General features: G+C 41.4%; 3 protein-coding genes across 4 annotated transcripts in view; 2 read left to right on the forward strand and 1 right to left on the reverse strand.

Moving 5' to 3' along the window:
• The first annotated feature begins 4,950 nt into the window (after positions 1-4,950).
• Positions 4,951-11,178, forward strand: czib (CXXC motif containing zinc binding protein). Its single transcript, XM_080440294.1, has 8 exons — positions 4,951-4,974; positions 5,066-5,149; positions 6,790-6,846; positions 6,952-7,033; positions 7,158-7,189; positions 7,598-7,675; positions 9,064-9,129; positions 10,877-11,178. The coding sequence occupies exons 1-8, from the start codon at positions 4,969-4,971 to the stop codon at positions 10,952-10,954; spliced, it is 483 nt and encodes a 160-aa protein (XP_080296420.1). The 5' UTR covers positions 4,951-4,968; the 3' UTR covers positions 10,955-11,178.
• A 659-nt stretch (positions 11,179-11,837) lies between these two features.
• Positions 11,838-12,940, reverse strand: edf1 (endothelial differentiation-related factor 1). 2 transcript variants are annotated; one of them, XM_080440547.1, is made up of 2 exons: positions 12,841-12,940; positions 11,838-12,749 (listed from the first exon to the last, which is right to left on the reverse strand). In XM_080440547.1, the coding sequence occupies exon 2, from the start codon at positions 12,722-12,724 to the stop codon at positions 12,272-12,274; it is 453 nt and encodes a 150-aa protein (XP_080296673.1). In that variant the 5' UTR covers positions 12,725-12,749; positions 12,841-12,940; the 3' UTR covers positions 11,838-12,271. The 2 variants fall into 2 exon arrangements, with proteins under 2 accessions (XP_080296673.1, XP_080296674.1); XM_080440548.1 differs by having other exon boundaries at positions 12,845-12,926.
• A 522-nt stretch (positions 12,941-13,462) lies between these two features.
• scp2a (sterol carrier protein 2a) overlaps positions 13,463-25,094 on the forward strand; it is a 28,751-nt gene continuing 17,119 nt past the window's right edge. Inside the window, exons 1-11 of the mRNA XM_080439439.1 lie at positions 13,463-13,612; positions 14,983-15,040; positions 15,193-15,264; positions 15,619-15,750; positions 16,687-16,751; positions 17,326-17,452; positions 17,558-17,621; positions 18,285-18,371; positions 19,608-19,758; positions 20,911-21,058; positions 21,729-21,836. Coding sequence (XP_080295565.1) covers positions 13,556-13,612; positions 14,983-15,040; positions 15,193-15,264; positions 15,619-15,750; positions 16,687-16,751; positions 17,326-17,452; positions 17,558-17,621; positions 18,285-18,371; positions 19,608-19,758; positions 20,911-21,058; positions 21,729-21,836 — 1,069 coding nt within the window. The 5' untranslated portion in view covers positions 13,463-13,555. The remainder of the gene's footprint in view (positions 13,613-14,982; positions 15,041-15,192; positions 15,265-15,618; positions 15,751-16,686; positions 16,752-17,325; positions 17,453-17,557; positions 17,622-18,284; positions 18,372-19,607; positions 19,759-20,910; positions 21,059-21,728; positions 21,837-25,094) is intronic.

Raw genomic sequence — 25,094 nt, forward strand, 5'->3', positions numbered from 1 at the left:
AGAGGCTGGATCCCCGGGCACATCCTGCCAGTTCAGCTCGGCAGCAGCGAGGGTCCTGGAGGATGAGGCAGCAGCAGATCATAAAACATATGAACAGCTCCAGAACGTGCGACCTCATGAGGTGAAGGATCCACCCGAAGAGGAGGAGAGGTTCCCTGGACCCAGCAGGATTCGGGGCCCCGATCCTCACAGAGGAGCCAGCCCTGGTCCACCACCACATGAGTTCGGCCTTGACCGAGACCACCTGGAAGCAATAAGATCGCATGGTTTCATCAGGCCCCAAGATCTCGAGGGGTGTTTGGGGATCATGAATAGATCACGTAAGTTGTATTACGTTTTGTTTTATTAATTGGCCGTTCAGTCTATTGATTAACATTCTCGTTAATTAATCGAGTCGCTTGCAGCATGCTGTGTAGCCCCGTTTGGAACGTAACTCTCCACGATAGCTCCGAGATGAGGCCCCCTGTATCGGCTCCCGGCAGAGGAGAGTCCGTCCAAACGTAGTGAAGATCACCTTTTTTGCAACATCGTATCCAAAAAGTAAAGGAAGTCCGAGACATCTACAGATGTTTACAATATTTCAGGAAAGTAAAATGTTTAGGACGGGGTTGAAAAAAACTTTAAATCGCTTATTTAGTCAGCCTGTGCGTGCCACGTGGTCCCATTGTAGCCGAATCGGGAGCAGTACAGGCACCTGCCGTCGGGGGTTCTTCCGAGTTGAATGGGAAAACATGGCACGGGCTGACTAAATAAGCGTATTAAACGTTTTTTTCAACTCCGTCGTAAAAATGTAACTTTCCGAAAAAATCGTAAACATCTGCAGATGTCTGGGACTACCTTTACTTTTTGGATACGATGTTGCAAAAAAGGTTATCTTCACTACGTTTGGACGGATTCTACCTCTGCCGGGACCCAGTACAGCGGGACCTCATCTCCGAGCTATCGTTGAGAGTGAGGTTCCAAACGGGGCTACATGCTCATGCTGTGGTGCCTATACACTGTCTGTCTCAATTAACAATTAGCCTTTTAAAGTAAGAGTCTTCCCCAATTTGTATTGAAAATGTTATTATTTTTAGACATTATTAGCCAGGTTATTTGCCATCATCAAGGCCTATTGTGTGGAAGGTAACGTCGTCCTTTAATGTCCTAGCCGAGCGTAGGCCTACTGGCTTTAAATATTTCAAGCTCACAGTAATATGCTGGTATCATATCATAATGTGTGTTTAGTGAAATCATCCACGTGTGCACTGTTGTTATTTTATCCTGAGCAAGATTGACCCAACTCCCAAGACAAGTTATGCCTTCTGACTGTGTGTGTGTGTGTGTGTGTGTGTGTGTGTGTGTGTGTGTGTGTGTGTGTGTGTGTGTGTGTGTGTACATGCACGTGCGTGTGTGCGTGCGTGTGTGTGTGTGTGTGTGTGCGTGTGTGTGTGTGTGGGGGGGGTTATATCTCCATTATATGCAGTATAGGCTAATACAATTTGGACTAGCCAACTGTTGTACGTGTGTAGTAGTAGGCTATCTACTATGTGTACTAGTAGTATTACTTGTACCTCAATATATTCTATACAGAAGTCCACATATTCATTTATTCATTCATTCATTTGGATATGTCTTAACCTTCCCTCCAGACCTACACGTTTCTTACTTCCATGAGTTGGGGCAGAGGGAAGTCTCTCCTGCTGCGATGCCCATGATGCCCATGGTTGTTTGGGACAGATGCCCCAACGGCTGCATTCCTTGCCCGGGTATCCTTGTCAACATGCCGCCCCGCCCCCCTTGCCCACATGGACCCTTCTACATCTCACACTTCCAGAGCACAATGGATTACCCATCTGCTTCCCCTGTAAGTTGTATATCGTACACCCACATAATGTAAGTTGATTTAAGGAGCCTTCTGGAAGGGCCAGAGTTTGTCATTGACAGTTTAGGCAAATGTATGCTTATGTTATGCGCCTAAAATAGCCAATCCAGATCTGTATAGATCTTTTTCGGCACGATGGAGCATCAATCTGTTGCATTTGCCAGAGTAGTGTTGCATAGCCTATATTCCCTATAAGGACTTTTAATTTGTTTATAAACCATAGTGTGGTGGATTTATTTTCACATTCGTCTTGGTAAATTCAAAATTGTGGAATGGAATGGAACTGGAATGAATTACGTCTTACAATTCTCAGTCATTCTAACCCCTCAACATTTAGTCAAGACATTTAGTGCAAGTATACATTTCAGATTTTACATAATAGATATATATATATATGGTGTCTCTCAGAGAAAGTTTTTTGACATTTCAAGTGAAATGATTCACTGCAGATGGAATTTTCGTCATATAAAGCATGTCTTTGTTTTACCTCTCAGGACGGCAGCGGGTTGTTCTTTGCAACTCAACCACCTGCTGCGTTCCGAGCGCCCTACCAGGAGGACTGGGGACAAACCCAATAGGTAGGTTTGTTTATTTAATTAAACTGAGCAGAGGATGAGTGGATATTTATTTTGCATCCTGTGATATTTCATGCCACATTTTTCAACTTTTTCTAAGATTTTTTAAAAACAGCAGTTAAGATAGCAGTTACAATCTACAAGCTTGTAGATCGGCTATTTTCAAATAGTCAATGTATGTAGGGTTAAAGTGCTTGATGCTATATTATCGGCTATATTATCTAACCACCTCAAGGACCCCTGGGGGTCCCCAGAGCCCACATTGAGACTCGAGCCACTGTCCTACCCAACATTAGGGCCTAAAATATTTCAATGGAATAGTTGGGATACCATTACCACCCCCAATCACTGCACATATAATAAGTCCCACATTTTACCTTTAAGTATATCTGAGTTGTGACTAAAGGATGTCTCTCTCTCTCTCTCTCTCTCTCTCTCTCTCTCTCTCTCTCTCTCTCTCTCTCTCTCTCTCTCTCTCTCTCTCTCTCTCTCTCTCTCTTTCTTTCTACAGGTGAACAGGAGTGTTCTTGGTGGACACTCCCTGGAGAGTAAGGTTTTCTTCTCAAGAACAATTCTAAAAACGTTGCAATGTTGTCCTGGAATGTGCCACTGGACAGAAGGACTTACGTCATTGTATTACTGTATTTGTTCTTCATGTTACGGAATGGTTAATAGTGAGTGATTAATGTTCTGATTGTTGTGATTAATGCTCTGCTGCTCACTGGAGAGTATTAAAGTTTTGTAAGTTTAAGTCTTTTGTCATTTTTGAAATCTGCATGTAGGCCTTCCATTCCAATGACTTTTCTCTTTTTATTAACGTGTAAAGGAAACATACTTTTAAAATGTTATACTCAATTATTTTGTTTAGTCAGTGTGTACAGCTTTGGCCAATATCATTTAAAGGCAGCTGTGTGTTCAAAATAGAATCTTTCATGATTTGTTTTCGTGGTGTAAAACAAACAGCAGCACACATTAGCCTGAGATTCTTTGGTAATTAATTAATTTGCTTGTTATAAAGCAACATTAAATAAATGACTATAATAAGTACATTGAAATACATTATTATTGCGCTTATGTTCTTTCATTTTTAGTTACCAAGGCTAGGCTACCCTAACATACACTTCAAGTTCCAGTGAACATATCATAGCTGTTTGCTGCCACCACGTGGTTCTTTTGAGACATTGCGAGGCATCTTGGTTTCCTGTAACCTTTGTAGAATAAACTGCAGTACAGAGTCTATAATTGTGTGGCAAAAGTCACACAGGGAATCAGGTTAACACAACTATTACACAATAACTAATAAATAAGTAGGCCTATAAAAATATGTTTAAATCAAGCGGTGGTCATCATGACAATTGCAATTATGAGTGTATAAAATGATATTGTACACAATTTATAACAATCAGCAGAATCACTTTATTAACAGTACTCTTAACATGAACTGTATTGCACTGACGAGTAGTGAAGCAGCAAAGTAAATGATCAACTATGGCAGCATTAAAGGGATAGTTCTCTTTTTCTATTTCTATGTTTTTGTCGCATTCCTAAGCCAATAATTTGATGACCAGCGGACCGGTAGGCAGCGGTTCCGGTAGGAGACACAAAGGAGACTCTTTGTGTCTCCTACCGGAACCGCTGCCAGTCATGAAATTATTGGCTTAGGAATGCGACAAAAACAAAAAGATATCCATGAATCCATTGAAGTCTCAATGGGGTGACAAATCGATAGAAAAAAAGTCATTTTGGGGTGAACTATCCCTTTAAATTAAACTTAAAGAACTTGCATTTCACAGAACAATATTTCACTACTAGTTTAGTTAGTTTAGTTTAATAGCACATTGTAATACAAAATAGAAACAATACATATCAAAAGAAAACAAGTTATTTTGCAAGGAAAGGAAGAAGCCAATACGCTTATTTGGAATCCTTTTCCACATAGTTAAATCGCTGTTTTAGTATCAGTGGGCCAGTGATTCTCAAAGTGGGGCCCAGGGACCAGGGTCCAGAGCTAAGCATAGAGACATAATATAGATTTAGTCCACTGCAAGAAATATGCCTGAATCATATACTGTTTAAGTAGACTAAAACTTGTCCCCCCCCCGCCCCCTGTTTTATGACCATTACTGACCATTACAAGTATCCTATATCTTAACATAAGTAGGCCTACAAATCATATATTTTTATAGACACCCATCTATCCAATTCTGTCCATTGTGTCCATACAAGTTTGATAGTGGTTGGTCAGTAGTAATGATGAATATGAGCTTCTATAATAAACAAGCCTCTGGATAAACTGGTACACGTCTTTTATTCTCATGATTGTATTCATTTATTTTTGAGGAACATTTCTAAATATCAAAAGGCAATACAAATACATTTTCAGTCTGAAAACATAATTTCCAATCTCGCAGAACAGCGTCCTCTTGTGTCACGTTATTTTATAGGTCACCAATTTCTAGCTGGCTACGTTGACGGAACATTACGTTTTACGTTTGCACGCACGCCCGCACGTTACAGGAAGCCTTCAAAATGGTGGTATGTATTGATAAACTGCATGGTCGCGTATATAACAATGTATTTGTTTAACTATGCAGCACACATCTGGTTGTCTCTCCTCCAATAACAGAAATTCGGGCTGCAGTTCAAAGCCACCCTGGAGAATATCACAAATGTGCGACCGGTGGGCGAGGATTTCCGCTGGTTTCTCAAAGTAAGGATACCTGTCAGTCATTGCTGTCAAAACCATATGATATAGTTACATCTCGATCCATTGAAATCTCTTAAACTGAACAGATGTCATACACATCATGACACAATGATGCCTGTGTTGAGAGAATCGCTTATAATATTCACTCACATTTATCCATTTGACCGCCTGGCACACTGTCAGTGGTGGAAAGTACTGTACTTAAGTACAATGGTACAATTTGAGGTATTTTTTACTCTACTAGAGTATTTCCAATGTTCTATACTTTTACTTCTACTCCATTACATCTCAGAGGCAGATATAGTACTTTTACTGCACTACAATTATTGGACAACTTTAGTTACTAGTTATTTTGTAGATTTTAAATATTATTACAAAACATACATTAACCACTTCAGTCCTACATAGACTTCGGCTATTTGAAAGCCTTGTAGATCTGCTATTTTCAAATGATTGTATGCATTTTGAAAACATGAAATGGAAGATTTCTGCATAATGAGTACTTTTACTTTTGGTACTTTAAGTATATTTTGACGCAAATACTTTTGTACTTTTACTGAAGTAAATTCTGAATACCAGACTACCAGAGTATTTTTCCATTGTAGTATTGATACTTTTACTTACGTAAAACATTTGAGTACTTCTTCCACCACTGCATACTGTATTCATTCTTATACTAACCGTTGATAGTCTGTCTGTGTACATTATAACCATTGATGATGGTAGGTGAATATTAATGCTTATATTCACTGGTGATAGATTATACTTATATTGATAGAAATATACATTAGCTTAGTCTCAGTCAAACCCAGCGCAGAATCAGATCACTATTGTCAGCTTCTAAGTCTATATATTATTTTTTTATTGTATCTTATTCCTATCACAGTCTTACCTGTACCTACAACATGAGACACTATCTGTATCTAAGTTGCAACAAAGCTCCATTGACAGCCCATTCATGAAACAGAAAAGTCATTTCTGATTGTATTAAATGACATATACTCACCAACATTGCACCGAAGGGACAGCTTGGGTTATCCTCTTTGTAGTTGTCACTTGTCATGTTATGAGCAACTTTCTGTCAATAAACTCAGTACAGCCATAATTTGAGTTTGGGTTTGTAAGCACTCGTTTTAAATCATATATATCATTATTATTATTATATCACATATGTGGAATTTTGAAACAGGTGGTATGCAGGACGTTGAGTGATTTACATACAACGAGCGCTTCCCAAATCGAAATGCTCCCTTAACATGTCAACGGTGGATTTGTTTTTAAACAAAGACTTGACAGAGACAAAGACCAAGCTTTCCATACAGCTGCAATATTGGTGAGTTTATGGTCGTTTAATACAATCAGATAGGACTTTTCTGTTTCATGAATGGGCTGTCCCTGGAGCTTGTTACTCCATTGATGATGAAGATAGCATCAAAGTTGCTTGCAGCTACCTATCCGGCGTTTCTGCTGTTGCTGTACTACACCTGAGTTTCTCAAAAGTTTCTAAACCATATCGATTGCAAAGAATCAAAACAATCCTCATATTTTTTCTTCTGCTGTGATCATTCACCTCTTTCTCTCACACAGAGCACAAGTTGGCGTTTGTATGAACTAACAAAACATGGTTCCTTCTCTTGATTCAGCTAAAATGCGGAAACTGCAGAGAAGTTCCAGATAAATGGCAATATGTAACCCTTGCGGTAAGGATCTGATTGTCTTTTATGTCCATACGGTTTGCTAGCAAACACAACAATGTTACTGTAAAAGAAACAGATGCACAAATATGAATTCATTTGTTTCTCCAGGAAAGCACACCACTAAAAGGAGGCAGAGGCAGTGCCAGCATGGTGCAGAAGTGTAAACTTTGTGCCAGGGAGAATTCTATCGGTAAGAGGCAACATCTTATCTCTGTCTGCATCTTCACAACAGTGTGGAGTTCAGTTGTCACTGTCTGAAGTGAAATCTGTAATAGATTGGAGAATAATATGACCTCTATATTGTTTATTCATAGATATCCTGGGAGATACTATCACGCCTTACAATGTAAGTAAAGGTACACAATAGGTCTGCTCTTGCATATGTCACACGGCGGCTTGCACATTTAACCTGAGGAGCCTGAGTTCTACCGGTTGCACATCTTGTTGCACACCAAAAATACTGCAGCTGATGGTTTTGTGACGTGTTGATGCGTTTTGAGGTTGTAGATCTGCTATTTTCAGTTTTCCGACACTGGCGCACATTTAAGTACAAATCTGGTTTAAATAGTCCATGAACATGATTAACACGAGCTGCTCCAAATTTGAACACTTGACCAAGTGGAGCAGGGCAGCCTCCAACATCATCGGTGCCTCACGAACAATGACGGGATGTTGAATCACAATGCTTCTTTGTTTCAGCTACTTACACCGTCGTCTGTATTTCTCTCGATGCTGTGTGTGTGCTGTCTTGAAGGCGGAGGACAACGAGAGGTTCAAGACAATGGTGCAGTTTGAGTGTCGAGGTCTGGAGCCGGTTGACTTCCAGCCTCAGGTAATATCGCTGAAACATCAGCAGAGTGGACTGCATTGCTTCTGTCAATAATATGGCTTCAAAAAATTTGCTGCTATGTGCTGTAGTGTTGGATGATTTGGGAGAATTCAGGTTATCTTTTCTCCAGTGAAGTCTTTTCTAAAGTGTCAGATAACACATAAATGATTTCTATATAACATATTTTATCCAAAGCACTTTACAATGTGCATTACATTCACCCATTTACACACGCATTCACACAACAACCGTGGAGGCAACCATGCAAGGGACTAATCGGGAGCAGTTAGGGGTTCAGTGTCTTTCATATGGACACAAAGCCAGAGGAGCCGGGGGATTGAAGCAGGAACCTTCCGGTTCCCACAGACGGCCGCTCTACCTTCCGGTTCCCACAGACGGCCGCTCTACCTCCTGAGTTACTGCCCCAACCCATGTACATATATATACGTATTATACCATACTTATAAATCTTACATGTTCCACATAAAAATTAATTATTAAACATTTAAATAAAGACCTCATTCAGAATTTGAACATGTTTTCCTCACTGCTTGTTTTAACTGTTAATTTGGCTGGACTCACTCAAAGGGTTTCTTCTCATTGAGATTGATTGACATCGCTCTTGACAAAAGACCACCGGTGACCACCTAATGTGCCTAACATATATATATATATATATTTATTTATTTTATCCCGCGATTTTTGTAACCCATTTTTTTCACCCGGTGCCAATTTCCTAAGTGATCCTGGGCGCTACACCTGCCCTACACCAGCGCTACACCAGTCCCCTTCAGCCTAGGGAGGCCAGGGCCGAGCTCATGCTTCCTTCAATGCATGAGAGCCAACTGACCTTCTTGTCACCTGACAGGGGGGAGTTTCCTTGGTAGGACGTAGCGCGTGGAAGGAACACGTTATTCCAACCAGTTCCCTTCCCCTCCATCAGGCGCCCCCGGCTGTCATGGGGGAGGCGGTATAGCGACCAGGATTACTACATGTTTTTGTGAGGGTATTAACTACCCTAGGAGACACGGGGAGAACATGCAAACTCCACACAGAGTGCCTAACATATTTTTAAGCTTTAATCGATTTCTTTGCATTTGTAAGTTGTAAATCATGTCGTAATACTTAACCTGCATTTCGAACTATGGCTGAGATTGAACGAAATGAAGAGATTATGATTTATAATTGATCAAGTGTTATCCTTTAAAAAACGACATGCATGTCCTCACTACACACACTGAAAACCTAGCATGTGGTGATCATAAAAAAAAGCTCAAAGCACTTGTTTGTTTCATGGACACATTGTGTTAGAAACATTCTGTGAACTTGACTGTAGTATGTTGTGTTGCTATGGTCGTAATGACTTTGTATCATTTTCAAATACCCACCAGGCTGGCTTTGCTGCACAAGGACCAGACTCTGGAACGTCGTTTCCTGAGATCACCCTGCTAGAGAAAGTGAGTGCCACAGGAATGACACTAGAGGGCAATCGTTCCTAAATTAACTCACTTGGAGGATCACTGTATACAGTAGTTTTTATTTACATCTTATTTGACTTTAATATAAATAGTCTTGCGCAGCCAGACTGTCGGAGATCTCTGTCTACCTACCGATACATCTAAATTCAATGAAAATGAATAGCCTTAAACTGGATGGAAACTATGAGTTTCCACCAAAATTATAACTGCAGATCCAATGCAAAAACTTAGACTTCATATTGGGATAGTTTCAGGCCTATGCCTATGCCCAACTTGGGACATTGGCTGTAAGGGCTCTCCAGGCATACGGGTCCTGGGTCAGTTTCAACAGCTGTCCCCATGTATACCCAGACCTCTCCACATCTGCATCCAGGTCACGCCACCAGGTGTTTCAAGATAGACCTTTATTGATCCCATAAGAGAAATGTAGTCGCCATGACAGTTAAAGCAGTCATACAAAAGGCAAAAAGATCAGATAATGAGAACACAGCAGGAATGGAAGAGTCATATTTGCCATTAGTTATTAGTCCACGGGGGATAAGAGTTGCAAGAACAATCACGTTGGTCATTCGACTGTGACCACTGACTGGGCGGGACACCTGATGGTGGGTCGAGCATTAGCGTCATTGTACTACTTAATGGCTGCTGGCACAAAGGACTGACCCAGTCCATCGGTCTTGAATATTGGAAGGATGAATCTGTTCTGCGTTCACCAATGGTACTCAGTCGCCCTACTATTTCCTTCTGGAGGGGTTGGGAGGGGTTAGACATGATAGCCACCAGCTTCTTCATTGTGCTCACATTCACCACCACCTCCACGCCATCCTATTAGGCTTCAACGTCGGTTACTGTCTCTTTTGTGATGTAACTCCCCCAGTATGCAATTGCAGAGCAGAGGACACTGGCCACAACCAATACTGTAGGTAGAACATCTTTCTGCAGCATTCTGTTACACAAGCCAAAGGACATGAGCCTCCTCAGGAAGAACCTGTTTGCCCTGCTCTTCTTGTAGAAGACCTCCTGTGTTATCAGTCCAGTTCAGCTTGTTGATCAGTATGCCCTGGAACTCCATTAACTCCACTATCTCCCCATGAATGATGCAGGGGGCTGGGGATCGCTTTTTGCTCCGCCAGTTGTCCACCACCATCTCCTTGGTCTCTCCTTGGTTCAAAGCAGTAGGCGTAGGTTTTTTGGCTTTAGTTTTCTCTGCTATTCTAGCCCATATATTGAATTTAGATTTCCCCAGAGTTATTAGTTGGCTGAGATCTCTTATCGTCTGGCTATGTTTAACCACATAAAGGGGAATGAAACCCTGATTTTGTAGTTTGTTTTCCAGTTCAGGATAAAAAGCAGGGTAAAAACATGGCAGGCTGCATAACAGACCTTATAAAACACTGTGATGTAAGCAACACAGCAGCTAATTAAATGAACGTGTGTTGGATTTAGAAGACAATGTGCATTGACACACAAAATAGCTGATCTACAAGATCAATGCGATACTCACGTATCGCATTGGCGGCATGTTGTGCTTGTAGACCTATTTTCACTGCACAACGCTGGCATGACATGTAAATTAAGCATATAGGCCTAGGGTGTTTCTGAGAATTCTTGCTTTAAATGTCATGCCCAAAATAGGGATGCCAGGGTTAATGTGGTTAAAATGATGAACCAAAAATTAAGAAAGCAAGCTAAAATTCTGTGTTTACAACATGATCATGTTTTTCAGGACTGGAACGATTACGATGAGAAGGTCAGCGAGTCGGTGGGGATATATGACGTTACACACAAGTTCATCAAGTGCTGAAGGCCTCCTACAATGAAGTTACTGGACAAGGACCTTCAGTCAGTGGCCAAACATCCATGGACTTGCTCACTGGCCCCAAGGCAGTGTGGTTCAACTCTAAGCGCCGTCGGCCAACAGGATTGGACATCAATAACCATGTTATGCATCCAACAAGATGTACCACCATAGACAGTGTGTTATTCAGTGCTTATTAGTGCTTTGTGAATAAAGAGTTAAAATGGCTGTTTGTGATTTGATTTTTTTCCCCTGTCTGAACATAGGTTTAAGTATTGTGTCTAATATCTAGTCTGTTTTTCATTTGTTGTACACAATGAGGGGCTTAATTATATCCAATTCAGAAAAAGATACTGTAGCTTAAACAAGTTTGTATTGCTCATCCATCATTGTAGATATTTTAACCAGGCAAGAAAATAACAGACGAGGCCTTTTGAGGTAAATAGGGGCTTCATTCTCAGTAGAATAGGGTTAACTGAGATGCATCAAGTGAGTCACACAGCTGGCATTGTAACAACCAGAAGATTGATTTACCCATTATAATAAAAAAGCATGATTGGGGTGTGTACAGCAGTGGTTCCGATTCTGAAACATTTATTTTAATATCAAGGACCCCTAAACTGATTAGTGGACCCCATTTGAAATCATTTTGAGCAATTAGATTACAGACAGGACCTGTCTGTAATGTAGGTGGGGAGATGACAGTGGAGTGGACAGAGTGAAACCCATGATCTGATCATTAAACATTCTAGCTAGTGAAAATAAATCATTTTGTTAGGGATGCCCTGGAACCCCAAGGACCATTTTGAGAACCACTGGTGTGTACAGCAAACAACACGGATCAAGGTACTTAGGAGAACCACAACATTAAATGTAAAGGCAAACAATATATTGCCAAAATTGTTGCAGTTGATTTATTTTTAATGCAACAGATAAAGAAATATTGGTGGGTACAGCATATCAAAACAGAAGGTACTTAGTTGGAACCACAACATTAAATGAAAAGGCAAACATTATTGCCAAACTAAATGCAGAGGCAAGCAATATATTGCCAAATTAAATGTAGAGGCAAGCAATATATTGCCAAAATTGTTGATTTATTTTAACATAACATATATATTTATACTGTAGCCATATCCGGTTGCTCAGCATATCAAAAATGTATCATCATGGTACTTCAGAGAACCACAACATTCTATGCAGAGGCAAACAGCATATTGCCATAACTGTGCAGTGTTGCAGCAAACACCTGGGTGGTTGGGTTCAGATCAAAACAAGCAGGTGGAGGAGGCGGCGGAGTAGTTGCATCAGTCTTTTTAGTGTTCATTTCTTTTTGGGTTTCTCTTTGGGTTCTAGTGGGTTTCCTATCTCTCTCCCACGCAGCTTCCTCCCGATTACTCTCTCGATCTTGCCCATGACCACGTTGTTGGGAATCGCCTTCCCGCACTCATAGTCAGCGATGACCTGCGGCTTCTCGTTGATCTTGGTGGCCAGGTCCTTCTGCGTCAGGCCCTGCTCCTGTCGGCCCTGCTGGATCACCTTCCCCACCTCCAGGGGGACCCGCTGGTGATGCAGCTCCTCCGTCTCGCGGTCCAGGTTGGCCGTGTTCTTGGTCACCAGATGCTGCTTGTTCTGCCCCGCCGACCATTTCTTGGTGGTCTCCAGCTCCTCGCCGCGGCGCTGAGCGGCGGTAATGGCCTGCTTGGATTTAGACTGAGCGGCGGTCGGCCCTTTCTTCCTCAACACGGTCACGGTATCCCAGTCGCTCTCTGCCATGGTTATGTTCCGATATCCGTATATACTATGTACAAAGAAATAAATGTATGAGTAAGTACAAATACAAGCATTTAATCGGTTATTATGTGGAAGAACGCAGGGGTTTGTTCGCTTACCTACAACAACAACAAACGCTGCTTTGCTTCTTCTTCTGGAACTGTCTGTCAGTCGCTCGTGCTGTTACTACATGCTGATTCAGAGCCTGCGTGATGACGTATGACGTTGGGTCTGACCTCGCGAGACGGGCACCAAATAAAATAGCCGATATACAAGCTCACATCGCGTGGTGGATGTGACGCGCTGTGAGCTTGTAGATTGGCTATTATTTGATGCGCGACGCCGTCGTACGGCGGGGCATAAATCATCTCGCGAGAGTGTCGCTTGCCAGAGAGAATTGATCTACAAGCTAAATGATGCGTTGCGTTGGTCGCAATGCGACCATAGGGTTATAGAATGCGACGCGTTGCTTAACTTGTAGATCAGTTCTTTTTTCTTTCTTTTTTGCCAGTAGAACATTTGGGCACTATGTTATTATTTACTTTTTGTTCACAAAATATTATTTTGATCTGCACGCGTTTCCCCCCGCTTATTACAAACAACAACAACAAATAAAATAAAAATCTATTTATAATAATAATACAAAATGAACACACGTAATATGTCAACATGGATTTTATTTTGAAGTCAACAAGCGGAAGTCCTGTTTTCATTCATTGGTGGTATCATTTTTACGCTGGTTCAGTTCAGGTTGTGTGATATTTTCTTTTGCTGTGATCTTTGCTGAGTTGCTGCCCTCTGCCCCACTACTGGACAGATAGAAGAACCACCACCATGGCACCCCTAAAGCACAGCAACAGAGTGTTTGTCATAGGCGTTGGAATGACAAAGGTAAATATCATACCACATAGGGTGACTGACTGTCTGCCAGCAGCTTGGCTTTACTGAACTTGGACTTAGAAGACGCTATAACTTTAGCTGTAAGCTCTCTCTTGCACAATCACTCCTCTCGCATTTAAGCCTGTGGTTGGTTTATTATTGATGGAAAAAACCTTATTCATTATGACTTCAGACAGTTGAGTTGATTAAGCTACATTGTGTGGTTTGACAGCTCAGCAGCAAGCTGATCCAAACACAGACTACAGATTGTAATAGAACTGTTATTACTACTGTATAACATAACACACATCTGTACTTTTCTTTTATAGTTTTAATCCTTTTTAACTAGTCGATTCTAATAAAGTTGTTTTTATTCTGCTCTGTAAAGCGACTTTGAGTATTTAGAAAAGCGCTATATAAATTGTATGTAGTATTATTATTATTATTATTATTATTATTATTATTATTATTATTATTATTATAAGACTCAGTGCTGGTTTAGTGTAATTTGACGTTATCTATTGGTTGCATGATTTATCAAAGTCCATGCTTCATGGTCAGTGGGAGGCATTGACACATACACAACAGGTGTCGTTGCAGCTTGAGACCCAGTTCAACTTTGGGCTATATTGCTGGATATATAAATAGTAGTGGTTTTTAAAAAAAAGTATATTCACCATAGTCTAATTGGCATCAATTTGAAACCAAGACACATTTTTTCTTAAATCTAAAAATCTATTATTACATATTGCGGTGAGACAGTGACCTGTTTGGTCACCAGGGTTCTAAAACGACTCAAGGGTACTAGAGTGGTTAATCTCAATGTATTCTGCCGGGCATTCCATGTGGTAGGGCCACAGAAGCTAAATGCAGATTTACCAAGTTCAGAGCGGACCGTGGGCACCTTGAATGTGAGGCAACTACTATCGGGTGTGTTAGGGTCCAGAGCAGAGGCCCATTCCAAAAGTGATGATGAGATGTAACTAGGGCAATCTCTAAGGATGACTTTGTACCAAAACAGATGCCAGTGCAATTGAAATGTGACTTTGAGACACACAAGTTGGCAGAACTATCATCTTGGTGCGTCATACAGCGTAGAGCCCATTAGCAATGAAATGGAGAATGTTTTTTTGTGGATTCAAATTACATTTGTTTGTATAACATCTACATGAGCTATGTGTGTGTTGGCCCTAATCCAGCTGCACAATGTGACCTCACATGAACCACAAATATTTTGTTTTTACAATTGCAACTTGCATCTCACAGAAGGGAGGAAACCTCGTGAAGGTTCACAAAAGCCCTTTTAGGATGGACAGGTGTGCAAAAGGTCCAGATCGAGATGATAATATTAAAATACTCTACCTTGAATTTGTGTCTTCCAGTTCGAGAAGCCTGGAGCCCGGGAGGACTTTGACTATCCTGATATGGCTAAGGAAGCAGGTGCTTATCCCTACTATGTGTATATATAGTATATACTGTATATATAAACTTTATACTATCTTGAGAGCCTATAGACATAATGTGTTTTACGTGTATCATTGTTAAGACAAATACATTCACGATTAACATCTAATACCTCCTTTCTGATTCAGGTCAAAAGGCTTTAGCAGATGCAGGAGTCCCATATTCTGCCATTGAGCAAGCATGTGTAGGATATGTATATGGTAAGGGGCCTGATATTGACTCTATAGTGTTGGGCTGGAGTTCTCCGATATGTCAACCATATTTTATGAACAATATGAAAACATATTCTTATTCTTATGTTCAACAATATACTGTAAAGGCAAATACAATAAAAATAAAAAAAATCTGAATAAAGACATATGTAACGTGTAAGTTCATTGTTGGATTCTCTAAGAAAGTTAAGACGTGACGACAATGAGACATCTGACAAACTTTCAACGTTTGGTCCATGGATTGGTGTGATATCGTGTTTACGTCAGATCGTCCTGCACTACTAAATAACACAAACAAATGCAAACATATAAAACCACTAAGGCTGTGCTGATGTCCCTCAGGTGACTCCACCTGTGGCCAGAGGGCCATATACCACAGCCTGGGCCTGTCTGGGATCCCCATCATCAACGTTAACAATAACTGCTCCACGGGCTCCACTGCCCTCTTCATGGCCCGACAGCTGGTCCAGGGAGGTGAGTTAGTACAGTGGTTCTCAACCTTTTCAGGCCGCGACCCCCCAAAATAATCATATTTGAACTGGGGACACCCCACCCCGACAAGCACTTGGATTTGTAGGAGTTGAGGCATTACATTTAGTTTGAGTCGGTTTGTTGATAACTTTTGATAATGGTCTTTTTTTCTTTTTTTTACGTATTAGGTATATTAAAAGTCCTTAAATTGTCACTTTACTGTCATCTGGGGACCCCCCAAAAATCATATGGTGACCCCCCCTGGGGGTACCGACACTGGTTGAGAACCTGTACCCACAGTAATAGGCATCTGATCCAGGGGGTTGAGTAAGATTCAAAAGAATCATGGCTGCAACGTGTCCTGTCAGAGCCCAGATGACTGTGTCTTTCTGACATTGATTTTTCGTAGCAGTGTTTTTAGCAGAGGCTTTAAATCGAGAGGCCAATTTCTCTGGTACAGACAGGTTTCTCAATGGGTGGCTTGGACTTGAGCGGCTAATTTATCTGGTGGACAGGGTTTCGGCTCGCACACACGCTGGCATGAACGCACTCACTTCACAACGATGCTGTAGTTGGGTATTAGGCTAGCTATGTTATACAGTAGTTACAGGACAACAGATACTGTATGGCGTGTTGGATTGATATCACATATTGAGAACACAGGCAGAGTTAGTGGATGAAAACACAGGATCAGTGGTTCTGATCACAAGCTGTTATGTTTGAGTGAGGAGGACAAGATTTGAAGATAAATTAAAGGCACCTTTGTAAGTAGAATTTCATTTTTCTTCAGAAATGGTCTGGATAGTGAGCTATTAGGATTTTGTGCCACGTGTTTTACATTCTTACTTTTGACTACCTCAAAACAGATGAGGCTCTGAGTGTATCTCTGACCCCCCCCCCCCCGCCCTCCCATTTCTCACACCTCACCTCTTATCGCAGGTCTCGCTGACTGTGTGCTTGCCCTTGGGTTTGAGAAGATGGAAAGAGGCTCTTTGACCGCAAAGGTACTGAACCAACTATCACGTGTGTGTGTGTGTGTGTGTGTGTGTGTGTGTGTGTGTGTGTGTGTGTGTGTGTGTGTGTGTGTGTGTGTGTGTGTGTGTGTGTGTGTGTGTGTGTGTGTGTGTGTGTGTGTGTGTGTGTGTGTGTGTGTGTGTGTGTGTGTGTGTGTGCAAATGGTCAATATGTTACACTGTAACCTTGCTTTGTTATTTTGATGGGCTGATTTAGTTGAGATAAATGGGACATTATTGCTTCTAAAGCTTAGTTTTATACCTCATCGCACGGTGGTGTCACGTGCCGTAAGGAGCTAATTTCCAAGCATAATTGTGTTTTCAGCAAGCAACATCGATTCATAGTACTGCAGAGTATATTAAGGCATAACCACTTTCAACTTGGCATCCCTATTTTGGGCATGTCATTATGAGGAAAATGTAAAAAATCTTTCAAAAGTTAATAATAAAAAGAAAAAGCTAAATCAGCTATTTTTGCGCGACACCATTGAACGTCAAAGTATACCATTGTGCTCAAGTGGTTAATTAATATACCCCAGGTATAATTTCAATGTCTGCCTGTTAGTTCATGGACAGGACCAACCCCATGGACAAGCACATGGAGGTGATGATCAACCGCCATGGCATGGTTGCTGCACCAGCAGCCGCACAGATGTTTGGCAATGCTGGCAAGGAACATATGGAGAAATATGGTAAGTTGCTTATTGCAGCATTTTTGTTCCATCTCAAGTATTCAGTTAGTACAGCCCCAGCATGTAAAACGCATTGTTTGTATCTGCGGTTCGTGTGTTTCCCAGGTACTAAACCGGAACACTTTGCCAAAATCGGGTGGAAGAACCACAAGCATTCCACCAACAACCCGTAAGGCATAGTTTGTTATTCAGTGTTTTCCTGCTTTACTTGCATCTGAGGCAAAGTGTTTATATACTGTAAAATGATTTGAATAGGACCTTATCCAAAGTGCTTTACATTGTCGCGCGCACGCACGCACACACGCACTGATGGTGGATGAAACCATTGCTCAAGGACACTTGGACACTAACTCCAAAGTGCTCTTCAAAGCAGTGAATACAATTCAAAAGCATGCTGTGCACTACAATAAGTTGGCTGTGTTGTCCATCACAATACACATGTGTAAAATGACTACAAGTATCTGTCCAGAAATGTGTCCACAGTCCATTTAGCTTAATGTTAACAGCATCTTTTCAAATCTGTTAAATGTAAGTTCAAAACCCAGCATACAAAATTCAAGTGCACAGACATTTGCTAATTCACATATCGTATTGAATTCAATGAAAACAAAAGAATCAGACCATAGCTAATTTCTCTTGGATGTTTTGGGTGAAAACTATTGCTTGTGTTTTGTAGAATTATTAGTTTTATGTATGCAGTCTTTTGGTTGTTTTGGTGGTTTTGGGGAATTCAATTAAGTGTCCAGCTGAATGTTGCTGCATGAAGAGAAATTATTGTAAGAAATTGTATGTGTGTGTGTGTGTGTGTGTGTGTGTGTGTGTGTGCGTGCAGGTATTCTCAGTTCCAGAATGAGTACAGTCTGGAGCAGGTCTTTAATTCCAAGAAAGTGTTTGAGTTCCTCACACTCCTGCAGTGCTGGTAAGAGCCTCGCAAATCAAAGCCACAGGCTACTAATGATGGTTAGTGTATTTCTTGGTTGCAGTGGCAGTGCTCTAGCCTGGTTCCAGACAAATCTGCCATTGCAAAAAATTGCCCTTGGCAGATTAGGTCTGGCCCCTCTCAATAGAGATTTTATTTCTCTCCCTCCGAAGTTGTGAGGGACCAATCAGAGCCCAGTATGCAAATATGGGGGCGGGTTTATCACCAGAGGCATTTTTTTTATTTGCCCCTCGGAAATGCAGGTTCCACACAGAGATCCCAGACTAATATCTACGCAGTGATATTAGTCTGGCCATGCCAGGCTAGCAGTGCTCATCAGTGTTGGGGAGAATTAAATGTATGTAGTTGTAGTTGAACCACACAGTTTATCTACATTTACTGTAGCTTGCTGGTAGTTCAACTACATTCATATTTGTGTGGCACGTTGAGTAGTTCAACTACTTTTTTGTAGTTTAACTACTCAAGCTACAAACTACAAATTTGGGCAATAACATGATTTATTTTACCAGTACTGTGTTCTTGTACCAGAACACAATAATGGTAAAATAACACTGGTGTCCCAGCCAGTGCTGCATGTGAGTGGCTTTTCGGCGTTGGCAAGGATGTTTTCAGTGCCAAACGGAACTGCCTATCCAATACAAACTTTGAGAGACTGCTCATGTGTCGCGTTAACAAGAGATTCTGCATAGATTCTGAATAGATATACTCCCAATTGTTCAGACTACTTTGATTGTTATATATATTTTTTTAAATTGGAAGGAGGAGACTGGTCATTTTTTCAAGCTGAATAATTATTGCAGATATAAATATAGATACTCAATGAGTATTATTGTGGGTATGAGCGGTGGTGAATGTTGTGGCTAATGGAATGTTTTTTCCTAGTGTTTTCTCTATAGATCAACGTATATCATTAGCACAAGTACTGTAGCTCTATTGTTTGTTCCCACGTGCTACTGCAGCTGTGCATGCTTTGGAGTACAGTACTGTAGCTCACCAGGCAGTCAAGTGGGTGTGGAGTGAGTACCATAAAAAGACGTACATGGGAGGATGTTATTGAGCATACTGATGATGTTGGGGCTCGTGTTCATCTGTGGTTCTTAACCGTGACATAACGTCTTGGCCGGTACTGTATATGGCCCGCTTTAATGTATGTGTTTAACTCCTAGCTTCACCGTCCATGACCACACTGACCCAACCCTGTATCTCTGCTGTCAGCCCTACCTCAGATGGCGCTGGAGCAGCAGTCTTGGCCAGTGAGGCCTTTGTGAGGAGCCACGGTCTGGAGGGCCAGGCCGTGGAGATCTTGGCCCAGGAGATGGTAACAGACCTTGCCTCCACGTTTGAAGAAAACAGCTGCATGAAGATGGTGAGAATTAGGGGTTGTCCCGTCTTCCCTTCTCTCTGCCCGGAGCTCACAACGACGCGTTGCATCACGACGCTTTGTGAGCTTTTAGATCGGCTATTTTCGCCTCTCTTGCGGGACACTCTTGTACGACCAAAGTAGGGCTTTACTTTATGTTAATGGGATAAGGAATGCAAGGTTCTTGCTCGACAGTGACGATATACAACCCCTCACGCAATCGATATATCGTCTCTGTCAGATGGAAACCTCATATGCAGTGGTGGAAAGTAACTAAGTACATTTACTTAAGTACTGTACTTAAGTACAATTTTGAGGTATTTGTACTTTACTTGAGTATTTCCAATTTCCAATACTTTTACTTCTACTCCACTACATCTCAGAGGCAAATATTGTACTTTTACTCCACTACAATTACGTGAAAACTTTAGTTACTAGTTACTTTTCAGATATAAATTATGATATTACGAAACATACATTAAAGGGATACTTCACTTTCGGGCCGGGGAAACATTTAAAAAATATATAAAAAATAAATGAAAAAAGTAATGGAAAATTCATGGCCCCCTCACGCATTAGAGTGTCCTACTAATGTGTGAGGGGGCCTTTATTTTGCCATAACTTCTTTCATTTTTTTTTAATGTTTATTTTATGTGAAAGTGAAGTATCCCTTTAACCACTTTAGCCCTATTTTATACATAGGCTATTTGAAAATAGCAGATCTACAAGCTCACAATTGTGAGCTTGTAGATCGGCTATTTTCAAAACATTTTGTACTTTTACTTTTGGTACTTTAAGTACATTTTGATGCCAATACTTCTGTACTTTAACTCAAGTAAATTTGGAATTCCGGACTTTTACTTGTAACAGAGTACTTCTACAGTGCAGTATTGATACTTTTACTTAAGTAAAACATTTGAGTACTTTTTCCACCACTGCTCATATGTCCAAAACTGTTACTTTTCAGAATTCAAATTCAACGGTAGAAAAAGTAGCAGATCCTTTGTGGATCTGCTACTTTTGATGCTTTTGTATGACGCTGTGGTATGATCAAGTAGGGCATTCATTTACGAAAAAACACAAAAAGTCAGAATATATGGAGATTTTCTGTCCGACAGCAACAATATGGTATTTCTCTCTGTCTTTTCCTCCGTCCAGGTGGGATATGACATGACTCAGCTGGCGGCTAAGAGGTGTTTCGAGGCGGCAGGCCTGCAGCCCAGCGACGTCAGCGTGGTCGAGCTGCACGACTGCTTCTCAGCCAATGAGCTGATCACATACGAGGCACTGGGGCTGTGCCCAGAGGGTGAGTCTCATGACGCCTGGACAATAATGAATAGGCCGTGGCGGAAAGTAACTTAAGTACATGTTACTCAAGTACTGTACTTATAAGTACAATTTTGAGGTACTTTTACTTTACTGGAGTATTTAAAAATGTCTATACTTTTACTTCTACTCCACTACATCTACTACAGAGCCAAATGTTGTACTTTTTTACTCCACTACAATTATTATTACTATTATTATTATAAAACTTTAGTTACTGGTTACTTTGAATATTTTGATTATTATTACAAAAGCACTTCAGACCTATATACTATCTACAAGCTCACAACGTATCACTTTGTATAAAGGATGTTTATAAATGTTATTCATTTTAAAACTTGTGAAATGGGACGTTCTGCATAATGAGTACTTTTATACTTTTGTACTTTTACTCAAGTCAATTTTGAATACCAATCTTGTACTTGTAACAGACTATTTCTACAATAGGGTATTGTAAACAACATTTAGTATTTTTTCCACCACTGTGAATAGGTGTAGGGATGCAGCTATCTGCATCCTATACTGTATGTGTTTTTGACAAACCGTGACAAATCTTCTCTTATGGGGTCCGTGGCACAAACCTTTTCAAATGGGGGTCTGCGGCCAAATACATACAGTATAACTTTGGGGGTCCTTTGTGATCGTTTCAGGTACAGCAGGAGAGATGATTGACAGAGGGGACAACACCTATGGGGGCAAATTTGTGGTCAACCCCAGCGGGGGGCTCATCTCTAAAGGACATCCTCTGGGTGCCACAGGTACTGTTCACCAAAACTCCCTCTGGTCTTCAGGAACATCTATATTGTCGCTGTCAGGCAGAAACCTTGTATCTCCATATTGATGTGCCCAAAATTTAGGGACGGCATGTTGAGAAGTTAATTCTCTCTGTGGATTTTATAAATATTTAACCAATGAAAACTATTAACAAAAATTACATTGCATCCCTTGGATAACAGGTTATTTTTTCCATTTCCTGAAAAGTAATGGTTTTGGACAGACAGGGTTTCTGTCGACAGATAGAGGTATATGGCCGTTCTTACACACAAAGTTAAATTAACACTCCAGATTTTTTTCTTTTACTGTGTGAAGCATGTTTTGAAAAATGGTTTGTAAAGTGTTTTGAAATGCGGTGCATCTTTTGTATAGAGGCAAAAAAGTAGGGGACCAATTATAGAGCCCTTAATGGGGACTCAGTGTAGGGTTGTGTGTTGTGTCTGAAAATGACAGAACTTTTCACAAACATGAGTGTTAGTGGTATGAGCGGCCACCAGGTGGCAGTGCTCTCATAGGGACAGCTTCAGGATTGTAACTGGGTAAAAGTGACCTTTAAGCTTGCATGTTGTGAGAGGCCAGCCGGCTATGAGTTTGCCAGGCTTCCCTGTGGCTAATCCCTCTGGATATTAAAACATGGAGGGTTGAGATGACTCTGGATCCTCTGCAGAGCTGGGTGTCCCTCATTCCCTGTCATGGTAATGACTGCAGAAATATATACACTTGCTTGTAAAGGTCCATTCGTCCATCACACACACACACACACACACACACGCACGCACGCACGCACGCACGCACGCACGCACGCACGCACGCACGCACGCACGCACGCACGCACGCACGCACGCACGCACGCACGCACGCACGCACGCACGCACTCTCACACACACACACACACACACACGCACACACACACACACAGAGGTTATAGATGCACAGACCTGGGGTGACGAGGTGATAAATGGGTCTCCAACAGGGTTGTGACAGTATTACTCTGTGTGTATGTGTATGTGTATGTGTATGTGTACATACATACATACATACATACATATTTATAAAAAATAAAAAAAAGATTATAGTGTGTGTTTGGTTTTTAATTGACCCTTTCCCTTCCTCATCCACTTCTAACCTCACTTGTGTGTCTCACTTGTGTGTCTACCGTGTGTGTCTCGTTATCATCCTCCCGCCCCTGTCCCTCCTCCTATCCCATCTCTCCTCCTATCCCATCTCTCCCTTCCTCTCTCTCCTCTGGGTCATCCTCGCTCGGACTCCAGGTGCCCCCTGTCCGCTAAGCCGCGCCTCTCTGTGCGACATCAGTCTGCTGATCCCCCGTCTTGCTGCTAATCTTAACTCTAATGCTCTGACCCTTGACTCCCCGGTCATGGTGTTAGGAGGGATTTCCCTTACCTGCTCGCTAGACCTGTGCCACTGCCCCCAGTGGGCCACTAGGTGGAAGCATGGACAGCAGGTCATTGCCCGGTGATGAAGTGCCGATGACCCGCTGTCTTTGACACACCAGCGTTGGGCCGTAATGACCGGGAGGGAGGGCAACAGGCACGTTCGGTAATAATTCACTGGTCTAGTTCTTGAAATACGCTTAATTACTGCTTACTGATCTTGCCTCTTGCTGTCCATTTTTGGATGCACGCTGTGGTGAAGCGGCCATTTAAAAATCTGTCAGTTCTTCACTTGGATTCCAATAGTCCCACAGGCTTTGTTCAGACTGCAGGCTCGTGTTTGACTTATCTACATTGGTTGTGTGCCAATGGCTTAACAACAACATACTTTAGGCGTAAGTAATGCTCTGTCATACGGCGGTGTCAGTCGCTGAAAATTGCACATCTACAAGCTTGCAACGCGTCACGGATGCGACACATTGTGACCTGTACATTTTCTGTGACTGACACCGTCGTACGATAAAGTATAAATGAGGCTTCAGTGTCCAAGAGTCCAGACTGAGCCACATCTTTAGAAATCAGATGTAGGAATCAAACCATGTTGGAATCAGTGTTGATTTTGACAGAAAATTGTGATTCAGTTTTAGTCATAGTCTTTTGAATAAAATTCCATTTAGTTTTAGTCATATTTTAGTCATCTGAAATGTTTTAGTTTTTGTCTAGTTTTAGTCGACTAAATATCATAAGATTTTAGTCGACTAAATCTACAGTTGATATAGTCGACTAAAATGTATTTTGGCGGGCCGTGATGGCGTCGTAATGGTTGATTTTACACTTGGTTGCACGCTGAAAATAGCCGATCTACAATCTAACAACGCGTCGCAGCGACGCGTTGTTAGATTGTAGATCGGCTATTTTCAGAGCACAACACCCGAGCGCAACCAAACATAAAATAACTTGTCTTAGTTCTACTGGATCTGTTCTCCACGGACTAGTTTTTATTTGTTGACGAAATTGTCAATATATTTTGTCTTCGTTTTAGTCATTGTAGCTTAGTTTTTATTTCGTTTTCAGTTTTCATCAGTGAAAAAAAGATAGTCAACTGAAAATCTTCGACATAGTTTTAGTCGACAAAATCAACACTGGTAGGAATGTGGGTCAAATCTGATTAGCAAAGATCACTTTCCATATGTACTGTAAAAATAATTACTGTTCAGACTTGATGAAATGATCTGATTCCAATCTGGATAGGCCAAAAATCAGATCACATACTGTAGCCCCACTGACCTTTATACCCTGTAAACTGCATTCACACAAGCAAGCCCTGTGGGAGCAGATTGGTGCTGTGCTGTGCAGAAGTCTCGGCATGCCAGAGGTCTTTACCCTTAAGTACTTTAGCTTATTATAGGGATAATGGTGAAATGTAAAAGCCCATTAATCAAATGGGATGAAACGCTTAGCTGTAACGCCAACACAGGACCCGGCCCTCAATAAGATTAGGGAGGGAGGTGTGAACTGGTCACCCGTCTCTGTCTAAGAAAGATATTGGAGAAAGTTTCATCAGTTCCCAACCTTTTTCTGGATCGGGGCCCACTTTAAAATCTCAAAAGCGTTCCCATCTGCCATGTTAAGATAGGTGGGCTGCATGCATTTAAGATAGGTGGGCTGCATGCATTTAAAATGGGTGGGCTGCATGCATTTAAAATGGGTGGGCTGCATGCATTTAAGATAAGTGTGCTGCATCAGTGCAACTAGTATACCCTAAGTTGCTATTTATTGGTATCACAGTGAAAAAAGGGATATTTCACTTTCAAAAAAACTTTTGGTCATTTTATCATCTACTCAGGC

Source organism: Gymnoscopelus braueri (genome assembly GCF_963280865.1).
Source record: "Gymnoscopelus braueri genome assembly, chromosome: 10".
Lineage (NCBI taxonomy): Eukaryota > Metazoa > Chordata > Actinopteri > Myctophiformes > Myctophidae > Gymnoscopelus > Gymnoscopelus braueri.

Bases quoted from the DNA above. Each gene is read 5' to 3' on its own strand.
- czib (XM_080440294.1), top strand. The intron at 6,847-6,951 runs GTAAGGATCTGA...TTGTTTCTCCAG, and splicing joins GGCAATATGTAACCCTTGCG to GAAAGCACACCACTAAAAGG. The intron at 9,130-10,876 runs GTGAGTGCCACA...CATGTTTTTCAG, and splicing joins AGATCACCCTGCTAGAGAAA to GACTGGAACGATTACGATGA.
- edf1 (XM_080440547.1), bottom strand. From the start codon at position 12,724: ATGGCAGAGAGCGACTGGGATACCGTGACCGTGTTGAGGAAGAAAGGG.